The sequence below is a fragment of the Oryctolagus cuniculus genome, chromosome 1 (assembly GCF_051225735.1).
Source record: "Oryctolagus cuniculus isolate XC-2025 breed Fujian yellow rabbit chromosome 1, ASM5122573v1, whole genome shotgun sequence".
In the NCBI taxonomy this organism is placed as follows: Eukaryota; Metazoa; Chordata; class Mammalia; order Lagomorpha; family Leporidae; genus Oryctolagus; species Oryctolagus cuniculus.
This window is the reverse complement of record NC_142867.1, coordinates 65,173,190-65,199,303: the sequence shown is the minus strand read 5'-3', so window position 1 is coordinate 65,199,303 and position 26,114 is coordinate 65,173,190. Positions and strand designations below refer to the sequence as shown.

General features: G+C 45.3%; 1 protein-coding gene across 1 annotated transcript in view; it reads right to left on the bottom strand.

The window, feature by feature from the left end:
* Positions 1–26,114, bottom strand: part of MRPL48 (mitochondrial ribosomal protein L48) — an 85,297-nt gene that overhangs the window by 10,740 nt on the left and 48,443 nt on the right. The window contains exon 6 of the mRNA XM_089305770.1: positions 10,887–11,056. Coding sequence (XP_089161896.1) covers positions 10,887–11,056 — 170 coding nt within the window. The remainder of the gene's footprint in view (positions 1–10,886; positions 11,057–26,114) is intronic.

Genomic DNA, 26,114 nt, shown 5'->3' with positions numbered 1-26,114 from the left:
GGTGTTATGTAGTAGTGGATGAAGCCACAGCCTGCAATGCCAGCATCCCATACTGGTGCCAGTTCACGTCCCAGCTGCCCCACTTCTGATCCATCTCTCTGCTAATGGCCTGGGAAAAGCAGAAGAAGAAGGCGGCCCATGTGCATGGGCCCCTGCAATGCACATGGGAGCCCCAGTTGAAGCTCCTGGCTTTGGCTTGGCCCAGTCCTGGCTGTTGCTGCCACTTCAGGAGTGAACCAGTGGATGGAAGATTTTCTCTCTCTCTCTCTTTCAAATAAAGAAATATTAAAAGAGAGAGAGAGAGAGAAACAAGAACACAATCACTACCTAGAAGGAAGGCACATAGGGCAGACTTTCGGCCTAGCAGTTAAGACACTGCTCAGAATGCCCACGCCCTCTATCTGGGCTCCTAGGCTCAAGTACTGACGGCTTCCACCTGCAGCTTTCAGCTAATGTGCAATCTATGAGGCAGCAGGTGACGGCTCAGGTATTTGGGTGTCACTGCCACCCATATGGGAGACCTGGATTAAGTTCCTGGCTCCAGGCTTTGGCCTAGCCCTGACTGTTGTGGGCCTTTGGGGGGTGAACCAGCAGATGAAAGATCTCTTTCTGTTTGTCTGTCTCTTTCAGTGTGTGTGTGTGTGTGCCTGCCTTTCAAATAAATAAAAATAATTTTAAAAAATATAAGAAGGAATGCACAGGTAGAGAGAAGGGGACTGACACGTGCCTACCTCACTGCAGCCCAGAGCACTAAGTGACATGAGAGAGGTGTGTGTCAAGTGTCGAAAGAGCAACCAACTCTCTGGGGCATCATGAAAAGATAGGCACATTTTTAGGCTTAAAAGAACTGTCAGCTGTGAGGGCTAAATTCACAACTTATTATCAAATCTTCTAAAGAGTACTTTTAACAAGTTATACTCTAAGTTATAAAGGTTTAAAAGTTCAAATTTGTTTTAAGTGCTTAAAATAAGACTATATAATTAAAAATACTGGAGTCAAGCAGAACTGGGTTTAAACTCAGACAGCTTACTGGTAATGTGATTTTTGGTCTTTCTGAGGCTTGGTTTCTTCACCTGTAAAATGGGAATGGACTACTATCAAATGAGTAAGAAAGCATAATCTTTCCATGTCTACATACTATGCTGTGTGCTACCTTGCACACTATGGTAACCTAAACTATTATTTATTAATTTATTAAATATATTTCTTTTAAAATCAACTCATTCTTTTTTATAACTACTTTTTAAAAAGATTTATTTATTTATTTATTTGAAAGGCAGAGTTACAGAGAGGCAGAGAGAGAGAGAGAGAAAGAGAGAGAGAGATCTTCCATCCACCGGTTCACTCCTCACATGGCTGCAACAGCTGGAGCTGTGTCAATCCAAAATCAGGAGCCAGGAGCTTCTTCCAGGGCTCCCATGTGGGAGCAGGGGCCCAGGAACTTGAGCCATCTTCTGCTTTCCCAGGCCATAGCAAACAGCTGGATCAGAAGTGGAGCAGCTGGGACTTGAACCTGCGCCCATATGGAATGCTGGCACTGCAGGCAGCAGCTTTACCTCCTATGAAACAGCGCCGGCCCCAAATCAACTCATTCTTTAAAAATTAATTTTAAAGGAAACTTGAGATGGAGAACAATTTGGAACTCTTATACACTGCTGATGAGAAAGTAAAATGGTACAACACTTGGGAAAACAGTCTGGCAGCTTCCTTTAAATTCAAACATATACTACTCTCACCATTTGACCCAACAGTCACACTCCTAAAGAAATGAGGAACCTGGGGCCGGCACTGTGGCGCAGCGAGTTAAAACCCCAGCTGCTCTACTTCCGATCCAGCTCTCTGCTATGGCCTGGGAAAGCAGTGGAAGATGGCCCAAGTCCCTGGGCCCCTGTACCCACGTGGGAGACCCACAAGAAGCTCCTGGCTCCTGGCTTTGGATCAGCTCAGTTCTGGCCATTGCTGTCATCTGGGGACTGAACTGGCAGATGGAAAACCTCTCTCTCTCTCTCTCTGGCTCTACTTCTCTCTGTAACTAACTGTCTTTCAACTAAATAAATTAAATCTTTAAAAGAAATGAGGGACTGGCATTGTGGCATAGCAGGTAAAGCCATTGCCTGCAATGCCAGCATCCCATATGGGCACCAGTTCATGTCCTGGCTGTTCCACTTCCTATCTGGCTCCCTGCTAATGGCCTGGGAAAAGTAGCAGAAGACAGTCCAAGGCCTCTGCCACGCATGTGGGAGACCTGGATGAAGCTCCTGGCTCCTGGCTTCAGCCTGGTTATTATTGCCACTTAAGGAAAGTGGATGGAAATTTGCCTTTTCTTTCTATCCCTCTCTGTAATGCTTTCAAATAAATAATTAATTAATCAAATCTTTTTTTAAAAAGTAGAAATGAAATGACATGAAAACTTATGTTCTCTCAAAAATCTGTATGTATTTACAGCGACTTTATTCATAACTGCCAAGTGGCGACAGCACAGACCTCCTTCGATGGGGAGTGGATAAACTGCAGTAAGTCCCTTAGCCAGGTGCTGCTTGGCAACCACAAGGAACAAACCACCCAGTGCAGTGACAGGAAAGGACCAACACATTAGGCTAAGTGGAGAGCCCGACTACAGAGAAAAAATATGGTATGACTCCATGGACATGACATTCTGGAAAAGGCAAAACCAGAGACACAGAATAAACAGTGGTTACCAAGGGCCGAGAGTGGCAGGAGGGAACACCTTGGGGTGATGGAAATGCTCTATGTCTGGATTCTAACAGGATCTACTCTACGGTGTACATTCGTCACAGCTCACAGAACTGCTCACTACCAGACAGAATTGTGCTGTCAGTTACACCTCAAACCCCTGACTTTATATCATGACTATAAGTGGAGAAACAGTATCATTTGCCACCAGTAGAAGGTAAATTAAAATAAGAACAATGAAAACAAAATAACATTATAAAATTGCAGCTACATCCTAGTGCTCACCCAAGGTCCCCTCTCTGTTAGGAAGATTAGGAAGTAGCAGAGCAGTGTGAAGGTCATACCAGCACCACTCTAGGAATTTCTCCTTGACATAATTAGGTTGAATGAAAAGTAAAAAGGGAAGATATTTCTAGTCATGTGATTTACTGTTATTTAAGGCAAACCACAGAACCCCCTATTCCGTCTGAAACACTGGGATATGTAAAGCGCCACCCTGCAGCAGGCAGATACTAGATGTCAGTCCCTCTCTGCCAGTTTCCAACAGCCCTAAAAGTACCTGAAAAGCAGAGCTGGCAAAGACTACCTAAATGGATGGGGAGCAACACTGTGTTAATGGATCACAACGCTTAATAGATACAGTTTGATTTCAGTTCTCCCTAAGTTGATCCACAAATTCAATACAATCCCAACAAAAGCCATCAGACTCTTCTGTAGAAATAAGCTAATTCTGGGACTGGCATTGTGGTATAGCAGGTAAAGCCTCCACCTATGACGCCAGCATCCTACATGGGTGCTGGTTCATGTCCTGGCTGCTCTGCTTCTGATTCAGCTCCGTGATAATGGTCTGGGAAAAGCAGCAGGGATAGCCCAAGTGTTTGGGCCCCTGCCACCCCTGTAGGAAACCTGGAAGAAGCTCCTGGCTCTTGGCTTCAGCCTGGCCCAGCCCAAGCCATTGTGGCCATCTGGGGAATGAACCAGCGGATGGAAGACCTCTTTGTCTCTTTCTCTCTCTATCTCTGACTTTCAAATAAAATAAATGAATCTTTTAGAAAAGCCAGAATACTTTGGATAAAGAACAAAGTTCAAGTTTCAGTAATCCAGCTACAGTAATCAGTGCAGTGTGGTATTGACATAAAGGTAGATAAATAGATCAAGATAACAGAATACAGTCCAAGAAACCGACCCACATATGTGTGGTTACTGGCTATCAGCAAAGGTACTAACCTAGTTCAGTGGACAAAGGAAATATTTTCAACAAATAGTGCTGGAATAATTAAGTAACCATATTGGGGGGGTGGATTTTCACCAAATCTCAGGTTACAAAATAATTCAAAGTAGATCACAGATCATTAAAACCATAGAACTTACAGGAGAATCTCTTTGTGACCATGAATTAGCAAAGATTTCTTAACTATGACACCAAAAGTACAAACCATAAAAGAAGAATATTGATTAATCAACTTCCTTAAATTTTAAAAATTTTGCCTTCAAAAGACACACTGTTGAAAAGACAAGTGGAGGCAGGGGCCAGCCTCAGAAGATGGCAGAAGAGCATTTCTAATACATATAACCAAATTCTCTCTCTCTGCATTCTCAGTTACCAGGTATCTTTTTTGCTGCAGGCAAAACAATGTGATACAGCTGACATTTTATGAATGTAAAATCATCAAAAAAAATCTCATTAGGAATGAAGATGGCAAAAATATATCATTTGTACAAGAAAAAAAAAACAGGATGAAAAAGCATGTAAATGAAAGATAAACAAACTTGGAGCTGGAACTGTGGTGTGGAGCATAAAGCTGCCACCTGCAGTGCCGGCATCCTATATGGATGCCGGTTCAAGTCCCAGCTGCTCCTCTTCTGATCCAGCTCTCTGCTGTGGCCTGGGAAAGCAGTGGAAGATGGCCCAAATTCTTGGGTCCCTGCACCCACGTGGGAGACCTGGAAGAAGCTCCTGACTCCTGGCTTCAGATTGTCCCAGCTCTGGCCATTCCAGCTACTTGGGGAGTGAACCAGTGGATGGAAGACCTCTCTCTCTAACTGCGTCTGCCTCTTTGTAACTCTGCCTTTCAAATAAATAATTAAATATTTAAAAAAAGAAAAGAAACATCACCTGCAGACAGAACTATGCATTTCAACCTTTCTTTAAAAAAAAAAAAATGAAAAGAAAGATATACCAACTAAGTTACAGATCATAAAATTGCCGGAAAGCAATTTTCCCCTTGATTGATGTATATATACACACACATATATTACTGCTCTCTGATGGTTTCACCTGTAAATCAGTTACAAACCTTTATGCATTTGACTTAAACTCTAAGATATATGTGTACCATATTAAAAAAGTTTGATTAATATTTTAAGAAGACAACAAGGTAAATCTAGACTAAGATAAAGTATTTGCAAAACACATAACTAAAAAGGAACTGTTATCTAAAAATACATAAAGGGGGCACATGTTTGGCCTCGTGATTAAGACCACATCTGGTATCAGAGTGGGTTCACTTCCTAGCTCCAGCTCCTGATTCCAGCTTCCTGCCAATGTAGACTCTGGGAGGCAGTAGCAATGGCTTATGTAGTTAGGTTCCTGCCTCCCACACAGGAGACCTGGATTTGAGGTCCTGGCTGCTCAGCCTGCCTCAACCCTGCACTGTTGTAGACATCTGGGGAGTAAACCAGAGAATAGGAGCTCTGTTAGCCTGTCTGCCTGTCTGTCTCTCTAATAATTAAGTAAATGAATAAAATAGATTTAAAGACAGATGTTATCAAAGAAGATATACAGATAGCAAAAAAAAAAAAAGCACATGAAAAGATGTTCAACATTGCTTATCAAGGAAATAAAAATTCAAACCACTAAGGGATCACTAAATACTTATTAAATAGCTTTTAAAAACTTAACAGTTACCAACTACTAACCAGGATGAGGAGTTACTGCAACTCTTAAATATTGCAGGTGGGAACACAAAATGGTAAAGACATTTAGAAAACATTTGGCAGTTTCCTGAAAGGTAAACATAAACTGCCGGTGCCGCAGGTAGAGGATTAGCATAGTGAGCCACGGCGCCGGCACCCTGGGTTCTAGTCCCAGTTCGGGCGCCGGATTCTGTCCCGGTTGCTCCTCTTCCAGGCCAGCTCTCTGCTGTGGCCCAGGAAGGCAGTGGAGGATGGCCCAAGTGCTTGGGCCCTGCACCCCATGGGAGACCAGGATAAGCACCTGGCTCCTGGCTTCGGATCGGCACAGCGCGCCAGCCATAGCAACCATTTGGGGGGTGAAGCAATGGAAAATGGAAGACCTTTTTCTCTGTCTCTCTCTCTCACTGTCTAACTCTGCCTGTCAAAAAAAAAAAAAAAAAAAAAAAAGGTAAACATAAACTGACTATACAATCCAGGAATCCCAGGCCTAGGTAATTAACCAAGAGAGAAATGTATGTCCACAGAAAATTCATATAAAAATGCTAACTGCAGCTTTATTCATGATCACTAATAAACTGGAATCAGCCCCAGTACACACCAGCTGATGAATGGATAAGCCAAGTAAGGTGTAATCATTCAATGGGATACTGTCTAGCAATAATATGCTTAGAAAAATCTGTACACCCACATTCATGGCAGCATTATTCACAACAGCTAAAATGTGGGTGCAACCCAAGTGGCTCTCAATCAATGAATGGATAACCAAACTGCAAGTTATACATACAATGGAATACTATTCAGCCTTTAAAAGGAAGGAAATTCTGACACATGCGACAGCACGGATAAACCTTGGGGACATTATGCTAAGTGAAATAAGACATTCATGAAAGGACAAATAATGTGTGCTTCCATTTACATGAAGTAGAAAAGTCACAGAGACAGAAGACTGGCCAGTGATGGGGAGGAATGGGAGTTACTATCCCCTAACAGGTTCAGAATTTGTTTTACAACATAAAAAGGGTTATGGAGACAGATGGTGGTGATAGTTGTACAACATTATGAGTGTTTGGTATCACTGACTTGTACCTGTTTTTATTTTTAATTTTTATTTATTTTCGAAAGGCAAAGAGACAGAGATCTTTCATTTGCTGCTTCACTGCCCAAATGCCAAAATAGCCGGGACTGAGCTAAGCTGACACCAAGAACCCAGAACTCAATCTGAGTCTCCTAGATGGGTGACAGGGAACCAAGTACTTGAGCCATCACCTACTGTCTCTCAGGTGCACATTAGCAAGAAGATACAAGTGGAGCCAGAACTGGAACACAGGTACTTAATATGGAACACAAGTGTCCCAAATAGCAGCTTAAACACTGTGCCAAACACTTGACTCTGAACTATACTTTTTTGGTCTGTTTTGAAAGACTTTTTTAGATGGATTTTTTAAAAAAGATTTATTTATTTGTTTTTAAAGTCAGATTTACAGAAAGAGAGAGAGAGAAAGAGAGAGAGAGAGATCTTCCATCTGCTGGTTTATTCCATATGGCTACAATGGCCAGCACTAGGCTAGGCCAAAGTCAGAAGTTTCAAACAGGTCTCCCACATGGGTGGCAGAGACCCAAACACTTGGGCCATCTTCTGCTGCTTTTTGCCCAGCCATTAAGAGGGAGCTGGATTGGAAGTGGAGCAGCTGGGACATGAACTGGCACCCATATGGGATGTCAGCACTGCAGGCAGTGACTTCACCCTCTATGCCACAAAGCTGGCCCCACAGATAGAATTTTTTTTAATTAATAATAATTAGGGCTGGCACTGTGGCATAGTAGGCTAAGCCTCCGCCTGTGGTGCTGGCATCCCATTGGACACCGGTTCGTGTCCCAGCTGCTCCTCTTCCAATCCAACTCTCTGCTTATGGCCTGGAAAAGCCCTAGAAGATGGCCCAAGTGCTTGGGCTCCTGTGCCCATGTGTAGGACATGGAGGAAGCTCCTGGCTCCTGGCTTCGGATCAGCTAAGCTCTGGCCGTCGCGATCATTTGGGGAATGAACCAGCAGATAGAAGACCTTTCTCTTAATAAAAATATAACAACAACAACAACAACAATAATTGTACATATATATGGGCTAGAGTATGACAAATCAATACATCTCCAGGGTGTAATGATCAAAGCAGAAATCAACACTTCCCCTTCTTCAACATTACTTTACAACTGGAGCCTTGGATCTCCTTTCTTCTATTTGCTCATGAATTATATGACAGGTTATTGTGAACTACTGTCACCTCACTATGCTGTGTAACACTAAGAACTTAGTCCTTCGATGTAACTGATTTGACACTCATTACCTAAATTCCTTTCATCCCCTCTTTTCCCCTCCTATTCTCTGGTAATTACTCTTTTGTGTTCAGATTGAGTTTTGGTTTTGCTTCCACATATGAGCAAGAACCTGGACTTGTCTTCCTGTGCCTGGCTTATTTCATGTAATGAGATGACCTCCAGTTCCATACACTTCCTTGCAAACGACAGGATTTCATTCTTTTCTATGGCTGTGTAACATTCCCTTGTGTACATACACCACATTTTCTTTATTCATTCATCTGATAGACACCTTGGTTGATTCCATATTGTGGCTGCTGTGAACAGTGCTGCAATACACAGGGCAGAACAGGTATCTCTTTCGTATAGTGACTTCATATCTTTTGGTTATGTACCCAGTAACGGGACTGGTAGATCAGAGGGTAGTTCTACTTCTAGCTTCTAGAGCAATCTCAGTACTGTTTTCCTTACTGGCTGCACTGCTTTATATTCCCACCAACAATGGTTGACTTTTCTCTACATACTCACCAGCATGTACTACTTTCTTTTTATATTTATTCATATTTATATTTATTATTTTTGTCTTTTTTATTATAGCTAGTATATTCAATTAATGGTGTTGGAAAAATTGGAGATTATCTATCTATAGATAAAATGAAATCAGATCCCTACCTCTTACCACATACAAAAATTAACTCAAGATGTATCAAAGACCTAAATTTAAGACCTGAAACTATGCAACTGATAGAAAAAGAACAAGAGAAACACTTCAAGACATTGGTATAGAAAAGGATTTTTTGGATAAGATCTCAAAAGGACAGACCATGAAAAGCAAAACTAGATGAATGGGATTTTATCAAACTAAGAGACAAAGTTTTGCATAACAAAGAAAACAAGAGAATGAGGAGACATCCCACAAAATGGCAGAAAATATTTACAAGCTACTTTTCCAACAAAGCATTAATATCCAGAATATATAAGAAACTAAAAACACTCAACAACAAAAAGCAACCAATTCAGTTAAGAAATGGGCAAAGGACCTGAACAGATATTTCTTAAAAAAATATAAATGACCAACAAGTATATAAAAAAATGTCCAGTATCACTAACCACCAGGAAAATACAAATCAAAAGCACAATGAACTATACCTTTAAAAAAAAAAGATCTATTCATTTATTTGAAAGGTAGAGTTACTGACACAAAGACAGAGACACAGAGAGATCTTTCATCTATTGGTTCACTCCCCAGATGGCAGCACTGGCTGGAACTGGGCCATCTTGAAGCCAGGAACCAGGAGCCAGGAGCTTCCTTTGGGTCTTCCACATGGGTGCAGTGTTCCAAGTGCTTGGGCCATCTTTTGATGCTTTCTCAGGTGCATTAGTAGAGAGCTGGAATGGAATGGAGCAGCTGGGACTTGAATCAGCATCCATATGGGATGCCAGCATTGCAGCCAGTGGCTTTACCTGCTATGTCACAGTGCTGACCTCAAACTGTACCTTTTAAGGTAATAAAATATTTATTTTAAATAAATAAATATTTATTTTGAAAGCTAAGAGTTAGAGAGAGAGAGGGAGACAAAGAGAGAGAGAGAGAGATCTTCTATATGCTGGTTCACTCTTCAGATGGCAACAAAAGCAAGCACTGGGCCAGCCAAAGTCAGGAGCCAGGAGCTTCATCTAGGACTCTCATGTGGGTCGCAGGGGCCCAAACACCTGGGCTACCTTATGCTGCTTTTCCCAAGCCATTACCAGGGAACTGGATGGGAAGCTGAGCAGCTAGGACATTAACCATAAGGGATGCCAGCATTGCAGGCAGCAGCTTTATCAGCCCTAACACAATACCAGCCCTTGAACTGCACCTTTGTTGTTTGTTTTTTAAAGATTTTACTTATGTATTTAAGAGGTAGAGTTACAAACAGAAAGAGCGAGAAACAGAGAGAGAGGTCTTCCATCTGCTGGTTCAATCCCCTAAATGCCTGCAAAGGCTGGAGCTGGGCTAATCCAAAGCCAGGCGCCAGCAGCTTCTTCGGGATCTCCCACGCAGGTGCAAGGACCCAAGCACTTGGACCATCTTCTACTGCCTTTCCCAGGCCATCAGCAGGGAGCTGGATAGGAAGAGGAGCAGCCAGGAAGCATACTGGTGCCCATATGGGATGTTGGCACTGCAGGCAGAAAGTTAGCCTTCTATGCCACAGCGCCAGCCCCTGAACTGTACCTTTCAAAATGGTTAGGGGGGTAGGCTTTTGGTCTGGCAGTTAGGATACCAGTTGTAATGTGTACATCTTATATCTCCCATTTTAGAGAACCTGGGTTCAAATCCTATCTCCACTCCCAGCTCCAGCTTCCTGTTAATGTACAACCTAGCAGGCAGCAAATAATGGTTTGGGTTGCTGGATCCCTGACTCCCATGTGGGAGGACTAGACTGGGTTCTGACCCCTGGCTGTAGCCTGATCCAGCCCTGGCTGTTGTGGGCATTTGGAGAGTAGACCAGGGAATGGGAGTTTCTGTCTCTTTCCCTCTATTTCTGTCTTCCAAATATTTAAATTATTTTTAGAAATGGTTAAGATGCGAAGTTTTAAATTATGAGTATTTTGCTACGATAAAAGAAACTAATGAGCAAAAGCATGGCTGAAGCTCAAACGTACTGTAGTAAGGGAAGAGGCTGGTCATGGACCTCTACACACTGTGTGATTCCATTTCCCTGGCAGTCCAGAGACGCCAAAACAGGAACAGAAAATTGATTAGTGATTACTGGGGACCTAAGTTGAAAAGGGAGGAGACTGACTCTACCAGGGCACTAGGGAACTTTTTGGACTACTAGAACTGTTCTGTATGTGACAAAAACTATACATGTAAACAGAACGACTTTTACGCAAGCAAGTTATAGCTCCAAAATCTGACTTAACCAAAAAGCAGAGCCTGTGATCCACAACAAGAATATCCCACACAAAAGCATTCTCCATACCTTTCTTCAACTTTAATGGAAAGCTGGTTGCAGAGGTTGTGAATGTATCGGGCGTAACTTTCTGCCAGGGTCATGTCGTAGGCAGTGAGGTGAACGTTTAAAACCCCGTATTCATAATCTGTCCCCAAATTGATGGGTCTCACTTCTACTTTTCCCCTCTTCTTCTTGGGCTGAACAGAAAGCAACAAGAGAAAGAAAATAAATCAAAATACTTGACACGAAATTCTAATTACATCATCTTCATATGCTAAAAAAGCAATCTTTCAAATAAACTCGTTCACAATTTCCTCAGGTTACCCCACCCGCAAACTGAAGTTCTCCAGGGGAGGAATGGGCCGCTTCACTTGCCAGTCTGCACTGTGCCGTGAGCCAGTGCTAGGAGACAGCATGCGTCTGCCACGGCTTTAACACAAACATGTAGTCACCTTATCGTGAGGTTCCCACCCAGGGCCTTCTGTTTTTCAATTTGTAAACAGTGCTATGTTAGATTAAACGATAAATTCCAAGTGGCCTAAGAGTCCCAAACCTTATATGCAAAATTTTACATGTACATTTGTCTAAGGAGAGAATCCGTAGCTTTCATCAGCTCAAAGAAATCAACCACAGAGTCTCAGCACTGGTTATCTTCCAGCCTCCCCAGCTCTGCAATTCTGCACTTCACCTATACAGTCTTCCCTTAAAATGTGAAATAATTTTATTTCTACTTTTCTCTTTTCCTGAAAATTTATTTATTTATTGGAAAGCAGAAAGTGGGAGCGAGAATGAGAGAGATGTTCCATCCACTTGTCCACTCTCCAAATGCATGCTATCACCAGGGCTGGGGTAGGCTGAAGCCAGGAGCCAGGAATGCCATCCACATCTCCCACAAGGGTGGCAAGGACCCAAATACTTGGGCATCATCAGCTGTTTTCTCAAGCACTTTAGCAGGAAGCTGGTTTAGAAGCACAGAGTAACCAGGACTAAAACTAGTACTCTGGGGACCAGCATTGTGGTTTAGTAGGTGGGTAAAGCCGCCAGCCTGCGATGCCAGCAACCCATGTGGGCAGTGGTCCATGTCTAGGCTACTCCAGTTCTGATCCAGCTCCCTGCTAATGTCCTAAGTGCTTGGGCCCCCACACCCATGTGGGAGACCTGGAAGAAGCTCCTGGCTCCTGCTTTGGTCTGGCCCATCCCCAGCCGTTGGCAGCCATTTGGGGAGTGAACCAGTGGATGGAAGACCTTTCTCTCTGTCTTTCCCTCTGTCTGTAACTCTGCCTCTCAAATAAATAAAATAAATCTTTAAAAAATAAATAAATAAAACCAGTACTCTGATATGGGATGCAGGCAACCAAGCAGCAGCTTGAACTGCTGAGTCATAACACCCACCCCTCTTTCTCTTTCATATTAAGTATTGCTTTGCTACATGTAACTTGTGTAAACTTCAGTAAAAAGCTACAATGAAGCCTTGGAAAAACATTTAACAGGACATAGATCAGGCTGAAGAAACCTTTTCAACTGAAAGTAATCTTACCTAAATGCCTGTCAAGAAGGGGACTTGTTAGACAAACAACTTATACAGCCATAAGAAGAGATAAAGAGGGGCCGGCGCTGTGGCATAGCAGGTGAAGCCGCTGCCTGTGACGCTGGCATCTCATATGGGTGCCGGTTTGTGTTCCGGCTGCTCCACTTCTGATTCAGCTCCCTGCTAATAGCCTGGGAAAGGCAGTAGAGGATGGCCCAAGTGGTTGGGCCCGTGCCACCCATGTGGGAGACCAGGACGGAGTTTCAGGCTCCTGGCTTCAGCCTGGCCCACCCGTGGCCCTTGCAGCCATTTGCAGAGTGAATCTGTGGATGGAAGAGCATCTCTAACTCTGACTCTCAAGTAAATAAATATTTAAAAAGAAGGAGGAGGAGGAAGAGAAGGAGAAGAATTAAGAAATTTCTTTAGGTATATATATATATATATATATATATATATATATGCATTTTATCAATAATAAGGTCTTAAATGATAAAAGCAAACAGCTATTCAAAATATTGCCACATAAATCCAAAGAATGGATAGGATGGACTAGTGGTGTTGTATGTTTGGTTACATACATATTTATTCTCTTGCATATCCAAAAAATACCTCTGGAAAGATGTACTAAAGTACTCATTTGGCTGCCCGTGAGGGAACTAGGTGGCTGAGGCATAGGGATATAAAGGAGACTTTTAATTTATTTCTTTCTATATTTTTTGTACTTTAAAAATGTAAATCTTCTGGTTAGTCAAAATTAGAATCTTAAAATTGACTGCTTTTAAACATTTTATTAAAATTTTTATTGTAATATTCAGGTCAGAATGCATAAATAAGTACACAGCTCTATGAATTTTCACAAAGTGAAAATACTTGTGTAATAAATATCTTAGAGGGCTGGTGTTGTGGCATAGTGGGTAAAGCCACTGCCTGCAATGCCAGCATCCCATGTCGGTGCCGGTTCAAGTCCCAGGTACTCCACTTTCAATCCAGCTCCCTGCTAATGAGCCTGGAAAAGCAGAAGAGGCCCAGGTACTTGGGCCTCTGTACCGATCTAGAAGACCTGAAAGAAGCTCTTGGCTCCTGGCTTCAGACTGGCACAGCTCTGGTTGTTGTAGCCATTTAGGGAGTTAATCAGCGAAAGGAAGGTATCTTTCCCTCTCTCTGTGTAACTCTGCCTTTTAAACAAGTAAATAAATATTTTTAAAAAACATTATCTTGGACAAGAAACAGACCATTACCAGTACCTGAAAATGCCTTCTTGACTCAAACTGGTAACCAGTAAAAACAACAGAGTTATTTTGCCTGTTTCTGAAAATCATGAAAATGGAATCAGCACTGACTTGATGTTCTTCGACTCCCTTGTAACAGGAATTGACAAGTGGTCATGCCTTAAGGCAGACAAGGTTTATTTGGGGGCCTATGCTCCAGCACAAGGGAGACTGCTGGAAGAGGTTCCACTGACAGCTCCCAGAATGGAGCTGGCCTGGGATTTTTTTCTAGCTGGGGAGGCCTGGCCACATTCTCTGGCTCTGGCTCATCTCCTTGGTATACAGCACTTTGCTTTGCCCTCGGTTGGGTGATCTGCGCATGTGCTGTCACTCCTTTTGTACACTGGACGCTCAAAATGGTGGCACTGCTCACTACCGCCTCCCCAGGAAGGTCAGACATTGGTTTTATTAGGCTATTTTGAGCATGTGCCCATGGGAATTGGGAAAGTCCTTAATGGGACAGAGGGGGCCTTTTGTGGTTCGGTTTGGACATGCCTTGCTCCCTGACTGGTTTGGAGCTGGGGTAGCTTGTGGGAGGAGATGTATACATGACCAGGTGGGAAGGGGCTGGATTTTATGAGTCCTGTTCCTATCCTGTCACAGAATGACACAGTATGTTCTCTTTTTTATCTGGTTTCTTTTACTCAATTATGCTTCTAAGTCACCTTGCACTGCATGAAACAGCAGTTCTTCCCTTTCCAACACTCTTAGTAGTCCATTGTATGAATATGCTACAATTTATTTATCATTTCTAATGGTGCTGGGAACTTGGGTTGCTGCCCATGTGGTTACAAATAGTACTACTACTAATGTCCTTACATGTATATTTTAGTGAACGTACATACAAACTTCTTCTTTTTTTTTTTTTTTTTTTTTTTGACAGGCAGAGTTAGACAGTGAGAGAGAGAGACAGAGAGAAAGGTCTTCCTTTGCCATTGGTTCACCCTCCAATGGTTGCACGCTGCAGCCGGCGCACCGCGCTGATCCGATGGCAGGAGCCAGGTACTTATCCTGGTCTCCCATGGGGTGCAGGGCCCAAGCACCTGGGCCATCCTCCACTGCACTCCCTGGCCACAGCAGAGGGCTGGCCTGGAAGAGGGGCAACCGGGACAGAATCCGGCGCCCCGACCGGGACTAGAATCCGGTGTGCCAGCGCCGCAAGGCGGAGGATTAGCCTACTGAGCCGCGGCGCCGGCCACATACAAATTTCTGTTGGGGATTTATTTGGGAACTAAACTAGTGAGTTATACAGTATGTATATGTTCATCTTTAATAGATACTCTCAACTATTTTCACAAAGTAATTTCTAATCTGGATTCCCATCAGCAGTGTATGAGGGTCCTAATTGTCTTATATTCTTGTCAACATTTAAAAACTTTGTACAGGCAGGTTTTCTGGTGGATATGTAGTGGTAACGCACTGCGGTTTTGACTTCCATTTCCTTTATGTCTATTGTTTTAGATTTATTTATTTATTTGAAAGGCAGAACAGAGAAGGAAAGACAAAGAAAATAGAGATGTTCTATTTGCTGATTCATTCCCCAAATGGCTGCAACAACCAGGGCTGCACCAGGCCAAAGCCAAGAGCCAGAAACTCCATTGAGGAATCCCATATGAGTGGCAAGAACTGAAGTACTTGAGCCATCATTTTTTTTTTTTTTGACAGGTAGAGTTACAGAAAGAGAGAGAGAGAGAAAGAAAAGTCTTCCTTCCATTGGTTCACTCCCCAAATGGCCACAACGGCTGGAACTATACCGATCCGAAGCCAGGAGCCAGGTCCCCCTGGTCTCCCATGCGGGTCGGGTACAAGGGCCCAAGCACTTGGGTCATCCTCCACTGCCTTCCCAGGCCACAGCAGAGAGCTGGACTGAAAGAGCAGCAACCAGGACTAGAACCTGGCACCCATATGGGATGCCGGCACCGCAGGCAGAGGATTAACCTAGTGCTCCATGGCGCCGGCCCCTGAGCCATCTTCTGCTGCTTTCCAGGGTGCATGTTAGCAGAGAGCTGGAATGGAAGCAGGGTAGCCAAGGCTCAAATTGGCACTCTGGTATAGGATGTGGGTGTCTCAAGCAGTAGTTAAACCTGCTGTTCCACAACACCTACCCTCCCCCACCTTACGTCTATTGAGCCTAAGTACCATGTCATGCTTACTGGACATTTGGATATTATCCCCCCCCTTTTTTTTTAAGATTTATTTATTTTTTTGAAAGAGTGACAGAGAGGAGAGGCAGAGAGAGAGAGAGAGAGAGAGAGAGAGAGAGAGAGAGAGAGAGAGGTCTTCCATCCTCTGTTTCACTCCCCAATTAGCCACAACAGCCAAAGCTACGCCAATAAGCCAGGATCAAAGAGTCAGGAACCAGGCACTTCTCCTGGGTCTCCCAGGTAGTACAGGGGCCCAAGGACTTGGCCATCTTCTACTGCTTTCCCAGGACACAGCAGAGAGCTGGATCACAAGTGAAGCAGCTGGGACTCAAACCAGAGCCCATATGGGATGCTGGCACTACATCCTGCTACGCCATAGCACTATCCCGATATTAAGTCTTATAAACTGCCTATTCAAGTATTTTGCCCACTTTAAAAATTCTGTTGTCTGCCTTTCTCTTACTGATTGGTTTTTATGCTAGATAGGACCCTTTGCATATTGCTACAAATGTCTTCCTCTCTTATAGCTCTCCTTTTCACTTTTTAAAGATGTATTATTATTATTTTTTATTTATTTATTTTTTTGGACAGGCAGAGTTAGTTAGAGAGAGAGAGACAGAGAGAAACGTCTTCCTTTTTCCATTGGTTCACCCCCCAAATGGCTGCCAAGGCCGGCGTGCAGTGACAGGTGCGCTGCGCCGATCCAAAGCCAGGAGCCAGGTGCTTCCTCTTGGTCTCCCATGTGGGTGCAGGGCCCAAACACTTGGGCCATCCTCCACTGCCTTCCAGGGCCACAGCAGAGAGCTGGACTGGAAGAGGAGCAACCAGGACAGAATCTGGTGCCCCAACTGGGACTAGAACTCGGGGTGCCGGTGCCGCAGGTGGAGGATTAGCCAAGTGAGCTGTGGTGCCAGCCTAAAGATGTATTTTGATGAGCTCTTATTTTTAGTGTAGCCCAGTTTATTCACTTCTTTATGGTTATAGTGACTTTTGTGTTATTTATGTAATCTGTGCCCAGCTTAAATCAGGAAGATATTCTTATATTTTATCTTCTAGCAGTTGTATTATTTTAACATTTACTTTAGAATTTAAGTGAGTTTTATGTACAGCCTGAAATAGAAGTTGAGTCATTTTTTTTTCACGTGATCATCCAGCCCAAATGACAAGCACCCGTGCACTGCAGCATCCTTTGTTATACAACCAGTGTCCACAGGTGTGTGGATCTGCTTCCGTGCCCTTTGTCTTCTACTGGGCTAACTGTCTATCCCTGAGACAATACCATGCTGTCCTAATCACTGAACACTTACATGATAAGTCTTGCTATTGGCAGAAATTGTTTTAATAAGGAAAAGACACTTCTCTCTTCTTGCACGTATTAAGTCACCACTACCTCACAGCCCACAGCCTAGTGACTGCCATAGCAGAGTTGGTCCTGACAGAACACCTGGAACAGGTCCCTCAACCTGCTGCTCTCCTGGTCAACCCAAGAGAGCAGGAGCCCAGTCTGGGGAAGCAGATGGTGGCTAAACAAATGGTCCTTTCCCAAGGTCAGTAACACGGATGACAGACCTGCTCTCGCAGGGATGCTCTGAGAACTGAACAAAACCCTGTAGGGAAAGTGCTCAATATGATCTGTGGCACAGATTGAAATACTCAACAGGTATTAACTTTTATTATCATTTTCATTTTATATTCCTCATATCTAGCACAGGACCTGGCAAAGTGAACAGTCAATGAAACACTATTTTAGAATTTTAAAACAAGAAGGAATTTACAGGTGATTGTGTTCTGGTTCTTCATCTTTGCAGGGGAATAATATGAAGACCCAAAGACAAAACATGCCCCCAGAGTCACACAGCCATAGAGGACAGACCTGGGGACTAAAACCCAGACCTCCTCCCCCCAGTACAGGACTTCCCACTGCAGCCTCTCAGTTACTAAAATTCTCTCTCTCTCTTTTTTCTTTTTTTAAGATTTATTTATTTATTTGAAAGGCAGAATTACAGGGAGGGAAATATTACAACTGCTGGCTCACTCCCCAGATGGCTGCAACAACCAGGGCTGGGCCAGGCCAAAGCCAGGAGCCTGGAGCTTCTTCCAGGTCTTCCACATGGGTGCAGGGTCCCAATCACTTGGGCCATCTTCTGCTGCTTTCCCAGGCCACAAGCAGAGAGCTGGATTGGAAGTGGAGCAGCTGGGACTCAACATGGGACTCATATGGGATGCTGGCCTCACAGGCAGTAGCTTTACCTGCCTATGCCAAAACGCCAGCCCCATTAAAGTTCTTAACAATGGTGGCAAGGGCCGGCGCCGCGGCTCACTAGGCTAATCCTCCGCCTTGCGGCGCCGGCACACCGGGTTCTAGTCCCGGTCGGGGCACCGGATTCTGTCCCGGTTGCCCCTCTTCCAGGCCAGCCCTCTGCTGTGGCCAGGGAGTGCAGTGGAGGATGGCCCAGGTGCTTGGGCCCTGCACCCCATGGGAGACCAGGAGAAGCACCTGGCTCCTGGCTCCTGCCATCGGATCAGCGCGGTGCGCCGGCCGCAGCGCGCCGGCCGCGGCGGCCATTGGAGGGTGAACCAACGGCAAAGGAAGACCTTTCTCTCTGTCTCTCTCTCTCACTGTCCACTCTGCCTGTCAAAAAAAAAAAAAAAAAAAAAACAAAAACACAATGGTGGCTACCTCAGAGCACTGGACCTGCCTGCAGTGAGAAGCCAGCTTCTAAGAACCACCACCAAGGTACAAGAGCTTGCCTCTCTACCTCACAGCACACCGCTCCCATGGCCAAATGCAGCAACCAGGATTTCTCTCAGGACAGGCAGCACTGTAGCCAGAGCTGTGAAGAATTCTAAAGTCACAATGCAATGGAGAGCAGCTAAAATTTTCCACCAGAGGAGGGAGGAGCTTCTCTGGACAGGAGGCTTTTCTTAACCAAGGGAAATGCCAAGAGTTCTTCAAATGCATTGCTTGAGGGGAGCAAATAAAGAAAACTGATTCCAGTATCCCTCTTGGCATCTCACATGCTTTTCCATGTCGGCCTAGATCTGCCTGGACCAATCCACATCACTGGGAGCCCATTATGATATTATATTTCAGTTCTGAGCCAGGACACAGTACAGCCAGCAAAAGCTTAACTGTATAGAATACCAGATCCTCTAATTTTACCTGCACAATTGAGCTGATACCCATTCTATTCTCTCCATTCCTAGTGACTGAATTCAGGCCTTCATGAATGCCATGAGGAATTATTTAGGACATCTGTGCAAAGGGTAGACATGAACAGGGCTGTGTTTTGGAAAGCCCACCCTGACTACATTTAGAGGACAGCCAGTCAGGAAAGGAAGGGAGACGGAGAAAGGTGGCAGGGAAGATGGACTACTGTCAACCATCAAACCTTGGCACTCCTGAGACTGGCCTGGATTCATGATGGGATGGCTCAGGACAGTCATTCTTGGTTCCTGTAGCATGACACTATGATCCTTCAAATAAACTACAGGATACATTACTAAACTGCATGTATACAGAAATGCCACATTACTACCCTTATTTTACAGACAGAAAACTGAAGTCCACTAAAGGCAAATTACTTGTGCAAGATTACTGGGAAACTGCCAGGAAAGAGCAGGTGCCCAAGCTGGGAGCCAGGAACTCAATGCAGGTCTCCCACGTGGATGGCAGGGACACATTACCTGAATCACCACCTGCTGCCTCCCGGGAGACAGCGCTCTGTAACTCAGGCACTCTGAGACAGGACAGAGGCCCTCCAAGTGGTATCTTAATGGCTGCACCAAATGCCCACCTCGGCTTTTCTTTTCAATGAGTTACAAGAGGTAGACCTGAGGGTGTTAGTATAAAACAATTTTCCAGGGCCAGTACTGTGTGCAGCTGGTTAAAACCCCAGCCTGCAGTGCTGGCATCCCATATGGCACCAGTTCAAATACCAGCTGCTCCACCTCTGATCCTGCCTATGCACCTGGGAAAGCAACAGAGGATGGCCCAAGTGCTTGAGTCCCTGCACCCAAGTGGGAGACCCAGAAAAAGCTCCTGGCTCTGGCTTCGGATTGGCCCAGCTTTGGCCACTGCAGCCATCTGGGGAGTGAACTAGTGGATGGAAGACCTCTCTTTCTCTCTCTGTCTCTGCCTCTCTCTGTAACTCTTTCAAATAATTAAAATAAAATTTTAAAAAATACAACAATTTTCCCTAAACCAGTCTTATCATCCATGTCTAGCCTGATAGTCAATAGGTAAGCAAAACAAATCAATTGGTCCCGGGAAACTAGGAATATTGAAGTGATTCTAACCTGCTGATTTTTCTAGGAATGATTCTAGTCACCTCCTGGACTTGTGGCTGTGAGAGCTGATTTACATATGGGTACTGCACAAAACAATGAGGTGTCAGAAATAGCAGACACCTGTGTGGCAGCAGTGACAAACAGCATGAAGTTTCCAAAAGAAAAGGCATCTTGTTTCCTATAAAGAGGAAGGAAACAGCCCGAGTTACAGCAGACAGACCTTCCCCTCTTCCCAGGACCTGGAAATGAGAACACATGACAGCTACACACTGCCAGCAATTTATATTGCCTCCTTTCATCCTCCCACGTCTTCCTCTCAGCAATTCTCTTCCCCAAGACTAGAAGCTAAACAACAGTTCAGGGCAAGTAAGTGGTCTTGGGAGACATGACCTAGCTGTTTACAAATGTGAAGGGTGGTTATTATTTTTATTTCTGTCAAATATGAATCACTCCAAAAAATCTAAATCCTTTTAAATTCAGCATAAGAATGCACGGCCTTTGAAGGAATAATGAGAAACGGAGAATGAGACACAGCCCTAGGAATACAGATTGTCTCTCAGATGTGATTCCTCACTGCCAGAAGTCAAGCTGGGTCTTACAGAATGAACACCATGGAGAAAAAAGGACAGGATCATCTCACAGAGGAGAGAGCGTGTGAGCACAGAGGCCGAGGCGAGCACGCGCCTATGAGAGAATACGCCTGAAACATGGGGTGCCCAAAGGAAAGTCACTGTGGAGGGCGGGCACCTGGCCTGGCAGCTAAGGTGCCGCCCGGGAGCCAGCGTGCCCTGCTGCAGTGCCCAGGCTCCAGGTCCACCTCCACCCACTCCTGGTTCCAGCCTCCCTGGGAGGCAGGAAGTGACAGCTTCAGTAGCTGGGTCTTGCTCCCCTTCCTCTGGAAGGAGACCCAGATCCCACTCAGGTTCCTGGAACTGGCTGGCCCCAATCCCAGCTGTGGCATGCATTTTTAAAAAGGAAAATCACCGAGAAGGAGGCTGGGTGCCCACTGTGAGAGCGCTGGAATACCACAGCTGTTGTCATGCTCACGCTGCCACCCGAGAAGAGGCATTTCTATCCGTCCTCTCACCAGCTCCTCAGAGAAGCATCAAGGGCACAGGATGAAGGCCTGGGAACCAACGTAGAGTCATAAACGAGGCCATGCGGGAAAAAGGAAAACCCAGTACTGACAGGAAAGCTAAGATGAGGTGAATGCCTCCCTTCCTCCTCAAGGGTCAGGAGTCAGAAGATTGAATGTGGCACCTTTGGAAGGAGAAATAGTGAATTACATCAGCAGAAATGGGAGGAGCACATGGTGGGGTGCTTTGTTCAAGAGTATAACTCTTGTCCTAGAGATGTTAGACTCAACAGAGGAGAGGGAACAGACTGAGCCCCAGAGAGGGAAAAACACAGGAATCTGGCTACTCATCGTGTTGCTAGACTCTAGGCTCAAGGAGAGGAAGGAGGGAGGCCACGCAAGACTTCCTCCCAGAGTATCCAGCTCCAGTCCCAAGGAGGGTAAAAGAGACAGGACTCAGGCCAGAGCCTCTGTGGGCCGGCAGGTGACAGCTTTCACCATGCTGTCCTGGGCAGCAAGTGAGGAGCCCAGAGCAGCATCCACCACCTTCTAGCACTGCTGTGCCAGCCACGCTGGGACACTGAGTAGCATCAGAGAAATACCACCTACAGCCCCAACCAAAGGGAGCTTCACTCCCTGCAAGCTACCAATGTCATCTGGAGCCAGGTGTTTGCCAGCTCTGACTTACAAAGACTCGGAGCAGCTCCAGCAACCCCACTGTAGTTCCGCTCGGTCAACAGTCATAGGCACTGGGGGTACAGAGAGAAATGAAACTAGGCCTAACTAAGTCAAGCTGGGTCTTACAGAATGAACACCATGGAGAAAAAAGGACAGGATCATCTCACAGAGGAGAGAGCGTGTGAGCACAGAGGCCGAGGCGAGCACGCGCCTATGAGAGAATACGCCTGAAACATGGGGTGCCCAAAGGAAAGTCACTGTGGAGGGCGGGTACCTGGCCTGGCAGCTATGGAGGGAAGACCTTTCTCTCTGTCTCTCCCTCTCACTGTCTATAACTCTACCTGTCAAATAAATAAATAAAATCTTAAAAAAGGGAGGGTTCGGCATCAAAACAGATGGTGACAACTTAGAGCAGTAAATCCCAGGATGGAGGAGGCCCAGGGAACCCCACGCAGGGAACCCAGAAGGGCTTCTCAGAGCAAATGTTTGTTAGTATCCCTCCCCACCCTGATTCCTCACTAGGAATTAAAGGTTGAGGAGGAGTTAGCCAGGTGAAGGAGAGGTCTTCCCGGTAGACGGAACAGCATGTGCAAGGCCTGGAAAATGAGAAGCAAGAGGCTCACACAATTTAATCATGGTATCTCAGAGATGGAAGACGAGGCTGGAGAGGAAGATAGGGACAAATGGCATTACAGATGTTACTCAGCCTCCTTTTATGTTGAGCTAAGGAGCAAGTCACAGCATGGCATATGCAGAAAATTATCTCACAGGGAGAAGCCTATAAAATGTTTTGTTAAAGATTTATTTGTTTGAGAGGCAGAGTTACAGACAGAAAGAGGGAGACAGACAGAAAGGTCTTTCATCTGCTGGTTTACTCCCACAATGGCCATTACTGGTCTGAGTTTCATCCAGGTCTCCCATGTAGGTGCAGAGGCCCAAGCACTAAAGTCATCTTCAGCTGCTTTCCCAGGCCATCAGCAGAGAGCTGGATTGGAAGTGGAAAAGCCGGAACTCAAACCAGCACTCAACTGGGATGCCAGTGCTGCAGGTGCAGGCTTAACCTACTATGCCACAGTGGTAGCCCCACTATGAAATGTTTTTAAAAGAGGAAAATGGCCCAGTGCCATGGCACAGCAGGTTAAAGCTCTGGCCTGAAGCACTGGCATCCCATATGGGCATTGGTTCTAGTCGTGGCTGCTCTACTTCTGATCCAGCTCTCTACTATGGCCTGGGAAAGCAGTAGAAGATGGCCCACGTCCTTGGGCCCCTGCATCAACGTGGGAGACCTGGAAGAAGCTCCTGGCTCCTGATTTCAGATCAGCTCAGATCTGGCCATTGCAGCCATTTGGTTAGTGAAAGAGTGGATGGAAGACCTCTCTCTCTGTAACTATCTTTCACATAAAAATAGGGGGCTGGCACCATGGTGCAGTAGGTAATCCTCCACCTGTGGCGCTGGCATCCCATATGGATGCCAGTTCAAATGCTGGGTGCTCCTCTTCCAATCCAGCTCTCTGCTATGGCCTGGGAAAGCAGTAGAAGATGGTCCAAGTCCTTGGGTCCCTGCACCCACATGAAAGACCAGGAAGAAGCACCTGGCTCCTGGCTTCGGATCAGCACAGCTACGGCCACTGCGGCCATTTGGGGAGTGAATCAACGGAGGGAAGACCTTTCTCTCTGTCTCTCCCTCTCACTGTCTATAACTCTACCTGTCAAATAAATAAATAAAATCTTAAAAAAAAATAAAGAGAAGAAACTGTGAGGCCAGGAATTGAATCCATCCTGTTTAAGTGTCATCATTGTGCAGACTGAAATACATTTAAAAAAATATACAGATAAATAAAAATAAATCTTTAAAAAAAAATAATAAAAGAGAAAAGCAAACCCCCAAACAAAACTTTCTTTGCTACTAATTTATGTGGGATATCTCACCTTCTTTTATTTTTCTTTGTATAAAAGGCACACAGGCAGACACACACACACACACACACACACCTTCACTGGGGGGCCTGCTTTGTGGCTCACGAGGTTAAGCTGCTGCCTGCAATGCTGATATTCCATAACTAGCCAGTTTTAGTGCTGGCTGTTCCACTTCTGATCCAGCTCCTTGCTAATGCACCTGGGAAAGCAGTGGATAGCTCACGTGTTTGGGCCCCTGCACCCACATGGGAGACTCTGATGGAGTACCAGGCTCCTGGCTTCTGCCTGGCCTAGCCATGGCCATTGCAGCCATTTGGGGAGTGAACCATAAGATGTAAAAAAATATATATATAAAATAAAATAATATAAAATAAAATAAAATCAATCAATCAATCGATTGATCCATCTCTCTCTCTTCCCCTCTGTAATTCTTTCAAATAAATAAATAAAACAAAAAAGATATTTTTAAAGGAAGCTGATTGGAAGCAGAGGTGGGACACACTCCCGAGCACTAAAATATGGAATGTGGGCAACTCAAGCAGCAGCTTAACCAGCCACACCACAGCATCTGTCCCTCTGTGCAGCTTTCAGAAGGAAGAGGTCCCAAAATAAAACAACTCTAATAAACTATTCTAAGGTTGGAGCAGGCATCAGGGCGCAGTGGGTTAAGCCATCACCGGGGAAGCTCATATGCCATATTAGAGTGCCTGGGATCGGGTCCTGCTTCCACCTCTGCTCATAAAGATTTTATTTATTATTTCTTTGGGAGGTGGAGTTACAGACAGTGAGAGAGACAGAGAGAAAGGTCTTCCATCCACTGGTTCACTCCCCACATGGCTACAACTGCCAGAGCTATGCTGATTTGAAGCCAAGAGCCAGGACTTCCTCTGGGTCTCCCACGTCAGTGCAGGGCCCCAAGCACCTGGGCCATCTTCCACTGCTTTCCCAGGCCATAGCACAGAGCTGGATTGGAAGAGTAACAGCCAGGACTAGAACCGGCACTCATATGGGATGCTGGCGGCACAGGCAGAGGATTAACCTACTGCGCCACAGCACCAGCCCTCCACCTCTGCTCTTGATCCAGCTTACTGCTGACATGCATGGAAAGCTGTGCATGATGACTCAAGTGCGTGAGTCCCTGCTGCCTGTAAGGGACACTCAGATGGGAGTTCTAGGCTACAGGCTTCGCCCTGGCCCAGTTCTGGTCCCAGCTTTTGTAGGCATTTAGGGGTGGACCAGCAGAAGGAAGATCAAACTCTCATTCTTTGTCACTCTTTCAAATAATTTTAAAAATAAATAAATTTAAAATAGGTATGACTATATAACATAGCTTTTAAAAAGCTATGGACTCAGCCGTCACCATGGCTCAATAGACTAATCCTCTGCCTGCGGTGCTGGCACCCCGGGTTCTAGTCCCGGTCGGGGCGCCGGATTCTGTCCCGGTCGCTCCTCTTCCTGTCCAGCTCTCTGCTGTGGCCTGGGAGTGCAGTGGAGGATGGCCGAAGTGCTTGGGCCCTGAATCCACATGGGAGACCAGGAGAAGCACCTGGCTTCTGGCTTTGGATCAGCGCAGTGCGCCAGCTGCAGTGCACCGGCCGCAGCGGTCACTGGGGGGTGAACCAATGGAAAAGGGAAACCTTTCTCTCTGTCTCTCACTGTCCATTGTCTGTCAAAAAAAAAAAAAAAAAAGCTATGGACTCTCCTTGCAGAAAAATTTTACATATTATTTCAGACCCCCTCCTCCCTGCTTAGAGGGTAGTGTTAACTGACTCAAAAATCACAAAGCTGCAAAGTGACAGAACCAAATATTAGAAGACAGTTTCGGGGCCCATGCTGTGACCCAATGGGTTAACACCCTGGCCTGAAGCGCCGGCATCCCATATGGACGCCAGTTCAAGTCTCGGGTGCTCCTCTTCCAATCCAGCTCTCTGCTATGGCCTGGGAAAGCAGTAGAAGATGGCCCAAGTCCTTGGGTCCCTGCACCTGCATGGGAGATCCAGAAGAAGCTCCTGGCTCCTGGTTTTGGATCGGCGCAGCTCCGACCATTGCAACCATCTGGGGAGTGAACCAGCAGATGAAAGACCTCTTGCTCTGTCTCTACCTCTCTCTGTAACTCTTTCAAATAAATAAATAAATCTTAAAAAAAAAGAAGAAGAAGAAGACAGTTTCTTGGTTCCTAATTTAGTACTCTTCCCACTGCAAAGGAACAACTTTAGTCAGGGATCTATCTGTTTTCTGCCTGCAGCCTGCCTGATATGGGTCTCAGCTGTTGCAGGGTTCTTCTTGTGAAAATCCTTGATGTAAGGATGACGCCCAGGAGGACATGGCCAAGTGCAGTGCTTTCTAAAGCCCAGA